The sequence below is a fragment of the Miscanthus floridulus genome, chromosome 6 (genome assembly GCF_019320115.1).
Source record: "Miscanthus floridulus cultivar M001 chromosome 6, ASM1932011v1, whole genome shotgun sequence".
NCBI lineage: Eukaryota > Viridiplantae > Streptophyta > Magnoliopsida > Poales > Poaceae > Miscanthus > Miscanthus floridulus.
This window is the reverse complement of record NC_089585.1, coordinates 118456632-118461815: the sequence shown is the minus strand read 5'-3', so window position 1 is coordinate 118461815 and position 5184 is coordinate 118456632. Positions and strand designations below refer to the sequence as shown.

Here is a 5184-nt window from a genome sequence, read left to right as displayed (position 1 = left end):
TCGGATGAAGATAATTTTTATATGTAAATTGTAGACCTCAATGAGATCTACAACTTTGTAGTTTTGAGTTTTTTCATCTGAGGAAGTTAAGATGCTCGAAAAAATAATATAAAATTTCAGCACCATATTTTGTCGCGTGATGAGACTCAAATTTCAAAAAATAGAAAACTCTTCGATACGATGTCGGATGAAGATAATTTTTATATGTAAATTGTAGACCTCAATGAGATCTACAACTTTGTAGTTTTGAGTTTTTTCATTTGAGGACGTTAAGATACTCAAAAAAATAATTTAAAATTTCGGCGCCTCCCAAAAATAGAAAACCGCTTTTGAAACCGGCCGAGGACCAAATTCGTCCGGTTTTGATAGTTGGAGGGTGTTTCTTGACCGGTTTCAGTGTTGAAGGTTGAAAATCGAACTTTGGTGCAAGTTGAGGGTTGTAAAGTGTACTTTACCCTTTAGTTAATGATGAATAGGTTAACCCACAATAATAATTTCTCCATGCGGTTACCAGAAGCAAGCAAACATCTAACAACAACGAATATTTAGCTATATCTCATCTGAGCTAACCAAATCCAAGGCAAATATTTTAGTACAAGAAAGTATCGTTGAACATTTTAAAAAAGGATGTTAACATCACACCTGAATTTACCATCCTGCCTCATTGTTGAATTGGATTAGACCAACAAACAACGAACAAAAAAATCACTGTAACATAACCCACAACCAAGGACCCCTAAGCAAGCTTGAAATATTTTATAATTTAGAATGAAGTGTAACATGACACACATACCTAGCCAAATTGTGTGCACTGGGCGGCCATGGTGAGCAGCACAATGAGGAAGAGCACGACGAACTTGGTGCCAAGGAAGACTTCCTGCAGGTTGGCGAGGACAGCCTGGAGCAGCGCAATTGTTTGAATGTTAACTCTGAAATTATCTGATTTTTTGAATGTTATGCTGAACCAGATGGAAAGGTATTAACTGACCTGAAGGAAGACTTCAAATTGAGCAGGAGGGATGCTAAGTTAAGTCAGTGTCCTGCTTTCTCTGAACTGGTTGATGTACTTGCATTCAACAACATGCAAATGAAAAGAAGCAAAAGAACAAAGACGGTCAGGGCTTCGAAGCTGACCTTTCTGATTCCAAACGTGTTCCTGAACCAGCTAAAAGAATGAAACTACAAAATTCAATATATTTCGCCAATCCATAATAATGAATCTAAATTCTGAAACATACACAAGGATTATACACAAGCGGGAAATAAACGCCCAAAAATCTCATGTACCAAACAATTGAACGCATTGCAATCAGTGTCACGGCCAAAATCGATACCCCATTCCTCCCGACGTAGCTAACATCAATTAGAACATACAACAATATATAGAACCATTAATAGGGGGGTGGGGCACAGAGAGAGTTTGTGTACGTCCAGACGTTGATGGTCTCGTTGTGGATGGAGAAGGCGGAGAGCAGCACCTGCGGGAGCGGCCACTCGCAGCGGTAGTGGCGGTGGATGCACTCGTTGTCCCGCAGGTCGGCCGACAGCGTTGAACCCGTGGACGCACTGGGGCGGCACGCGCGTGGACTCGCCGTCCTCGAACTTCGCCAGGCAGATGGCGCACTATGCGCTGCCGCCGGCTCCGTCAACTCTGCGTCCCCTTCACTGCGGCCGGGATCCGGTGGAGACAGGGCCTGATTGTGGCGCGGGCGGGCGATCTGGTCGGGCCAGCCGTGGAGAGGCTGCAGTATAGCACGACCGTGAAGGATCTGGCCAGGGCGGCCAGGCGGGATCGTCAAGCGAGGCGCGGGGGAGAGGGATCGACGCCGGGTGCGTGATTGGATGCGGGATCGACGCCCGGGGAAGCGTGCGATCGTGCGACGCCATCTATCACCGGGATCGTCGTGCCTCGTGCGGGGGAGGGGAGACCGCGCGAGACCAGGCCCACCGCGCGAGCGGGGGAGCCGCTCGTGGTATCGCACGGGGAGAGGCACGCCCAAAATATATGTCACGCAAAAAAATATCTACGCTTTATTCTTTTTAGTTGCAGGAGATAAAGTATCTAGGAATGATCATATCAACGGGAACCATTCCAAACTATGGAGCACCTAGGACAAGGTGTCTGCTCCAGTAAACAAACTTAGAGGGGTTATGGTTAGACTACCACCCAGGTAAAGACACTAATGAAGAATCAACAAACACTGCTACATAAATGATTTTGCGATGCTGTGCACTTTTATTAACGGAGGCGGGCCGGCTACGCGGCCGCCTCTGTTAATCGGTGGCAGGGCCACTAGCCAGACGACCGCCTTGGTTAATGATTAACGGAGGCGGGCCGCATAGCCGCCCATCTCGGTTAATCCACGATTAACCGAGGCGGTTGTCTTACGAAAACCACCTCCATTAATTGATTAACGGAGGTGGGCAACGTAAGGCAACCGTCTCGGTTAATCATGGATTAACCAAGGTGGGCGCTTTGTGCGGTACACCTCCGTTAAACAATTAACGGCAACCGTCTCGGTTAATCACAAATTAACGGAGGCGGTCTCCCTTAAGATGTCTGCCCCCGTTAATCCTGTGGCTATAAATACAGCGCCCAGCCGCCCCATCTTCTTCCTCACAGCTTCTACTCTATTTTTTCGCATCCTTATTCTCCTCTCTTTTTCAACATTTGTGCCAGTACCTTGGGCTGTTTTGCAATCTTTCCTTTATTCATAAACAAACATATGGCTGCATGATGGTCGGTAATAAGTAAATTCCTGGGGCAAAATACACACGCACTTTATTTACTACTAGCTACTCCATCCACGTGCGATATCGCCAGGCTTATTACGTGTATACATACTAGCTGTACTCCTCATGGGCAGAGCACGATATCATAGTTGGAGCCCCGTGGGCAGGTGAAGGTGCTGGTCTGGTCGTCCTTGGCGTAGCTGTAGGCGTCCGGGCACAGCCTCTTGAAGAACCTGGAGTAGTCCGTGGGCGGGCACTTGTCCGTGTACGGGCCCCGGCAGCAGTAGGTGTCGCCGCCGAGCTTCTCGCACGCGCTGGCGCAGCCGCCGGGCACCTTCAGCGCGGCGGGGCACTGGGCGTTGACGTCGGCCTTGCAGCTCGGCCCCTTGCCGCCGCACTGGAAGGACATGGGCACGTTGAAGCCGTCCACCAGGGAGATGTCGATGTAGTCCGGCCCGTTGTTGTTCAGCGTGTACTCGGCCAGCGTCGCGGGGGTTCTTCCGGACACGGTGCACGCCAGCGCGCCGCCGCAGTCCCCCGTCTGGCACGTCCCGCGCCCGCTGCCGTCGAAGGTGCACCCCGTGCGCGCCCACATCCGCGCGTGCGCCGTGCCCGCGGGGATCTGCACGGTCCACGTCTTGCCCGGGTCCAGCCGCGCGCCGCCGCCGGGGAGCGCCGCTGGCCACAGCGTGTCCTTGCAGCGGTTGATGACGTTGATGGTGGCCGCGTCTGCGGCGGAGGCGGCGAAGAGGGCGACGACGGCGAGGAGGAGAACGGAGGACGATGACTTGGCCAGAGACGACGCCATGGTGGTTGATTTTTTGCTAGCCGTGCACGGTAGTGCACGTACTGTCAGTCGGTCGCTCACAAGCAAGTTCTGAAGCCCAGATGTGTGCGTGCGTGCGTGCTGTGACTTGTGAGCATGGAGGAGGAGGTTCATGTGTTGCTGGGTATTTATAGATGCATGCGGTGTGGTTGCGTGTGGAAAATTCCGAACAAATTCCACAAGATAGATCATGCGTTCGTGTTTGGCATGCTGTGGATGAGGTGTACAGTGTACTACAGCTATTGATCAGGTCAACAGGTCTACGCCCCAGATTACACGTCGTAACTCTACGTACAGTCGAGGCCTCGAGGGTACAGAAATGCTGCTCTTCCGATCCAGCGGTGCGGTGCGGTGAGAATAGATCAAGGGTGCCGCAGCGCCGGTTAGGCTTGTTACGTGTATGACTTGGTACCTTGGTCCTGCACCGGCCGGCACGCAGGCACGGCCAATCAACGTGTCAGGGCGGCAGTACGCATGGTCGGGCTTAGTCGATGAAGACTTTTGAAACATCCTCACTTTTCCACAGAATAAATTATAATATGATAAACCAAGAACTAATTTCATCATATTATCATATTTCAGTCGATGTCATAGTCATACATCGAAAGATTACAAGAAATAAGATATTATATCACTGGGGAACACACCTATTACAGAGTTAATCTAGTGGAAGACTATCGAGTGAAGGCTCCTCCTTCACGGGCATCATCAGAGTTGGCGTAGTGCAGCGTAGATTCCATCTCCGAACCAAACTTGAGCGTAGGCACGAGACCTTCTAATCCTTCTAAAGTCAGCATCTCTGAGAAGCAGCAAATCTGCACACCGCCAGATGTGTGCAGGCCATGGTCAGCACCGATAAGCTTTAGTGGAAAAGATAAACAAGGGATCTGGCGATCCTAATATTTGGCTGTGGTTTGCATCCTTAGCGCATGAAAAGTACATAACATTAGTAATATAATAATATCTAGTTTTTAACACATTCACCACCACACCATCCATATCCATCCACCAACCATCCATCCCAAACCATCTCCACACCACCACACCATATCTCATCTCACACACTCAGGTCGACAGGCCAACTCCCTCTCGGCCTTGTCTCAACGGCCCGCAGCCCCCAAGGCTCACGACCGGAAAATACCCCAACCCTGGAGGGAGGAAAGAATGACTCATCTCCTATCTAGTTTAAGCGAAACCCAGGAAAGGTCCATAGCCGACAAGTCGGCATATGTATCGATCGATCAACCAACACTCTGCAGAGGTTTTACATACCCACAAGATAGCCATCCTCGACGGTGCCCCGTCTAGGCAGATTCCGGCCGCTTGCTAGCCTAGAACGATGCCACCCTACCTCTCAGCCCTGAAACATCCCAAGTCTAGTCTGGGATGGCTGATACTGTGAGTCGTAGACAGAGCCGGGGCCCTCCGGATGTCAAGAGCCAGGTCCACAAGGCCTCCTAAAGTCTCGGAAGGGTGTGGGGGAAACCGCGCGCCCCGTACCTCCTTGCACACGTTCGCCTAGCAGTAGTGGCATTGTTCTACCAAGTAGTCCGACCGTCCCGCACCATATAGGGCGAGTGGGATGTAAAGGATTCCCGGTGAGTCTGAGTACTAGTAAGTCCTTA

General features: G+C 50.6%; 1 protein-coding gene and 1 long non-coding RNA gene across 2 annotated transcripts; both read right to left on the bottom strand.

Annotated features, from left to right (window-relative positions):
• Positions 1-791: 791 nt before the first annotated feature.
• LOC136459290 (uncharacterized) lies at positions 792-1634 on the bottom strand. The gene is made up of 3 exons (XR_010760166.1): positions 1479-1634; positions 989-1066; positions 792-898 (listed from the first exon to the last, which is right to left on the bottom strand). It is a non-coding gene; the product is annotated as an uncharacterized lncRNA (long non-coding RNA).
• A 1058-nt stretch (positions 1635-2692) lies between these two features.
• Positions 2693-3656, bottom strand: LOC136459289 (pathogenesis-related 5 protein Cup a 3-like). The gene has a single exon (XM_066459163.1). It carries the CDS (start codon positions 3539-3541, stop codon positions 2858-2860), a length of 684 nt encoding a protein of 227 aa, XP_066315260.1. The 5' UTR covers positions 3542-3656; the 3' UTR covers positions 2693-2857.
• Between the last annotated feature and the right edge of the window lie 1528 nt (positions 3657-5184).

Bases quoted from the DNA above. Each gene is read 5' to 3' on its own strand.
- LOC136459289 (XM_066459163.1), bottom strand. From the start codon at position 3,541: ATGGCGTCGTCTCTGGCCAAGTCATCGTCCTCCGTTCTCCTCCTCGCC.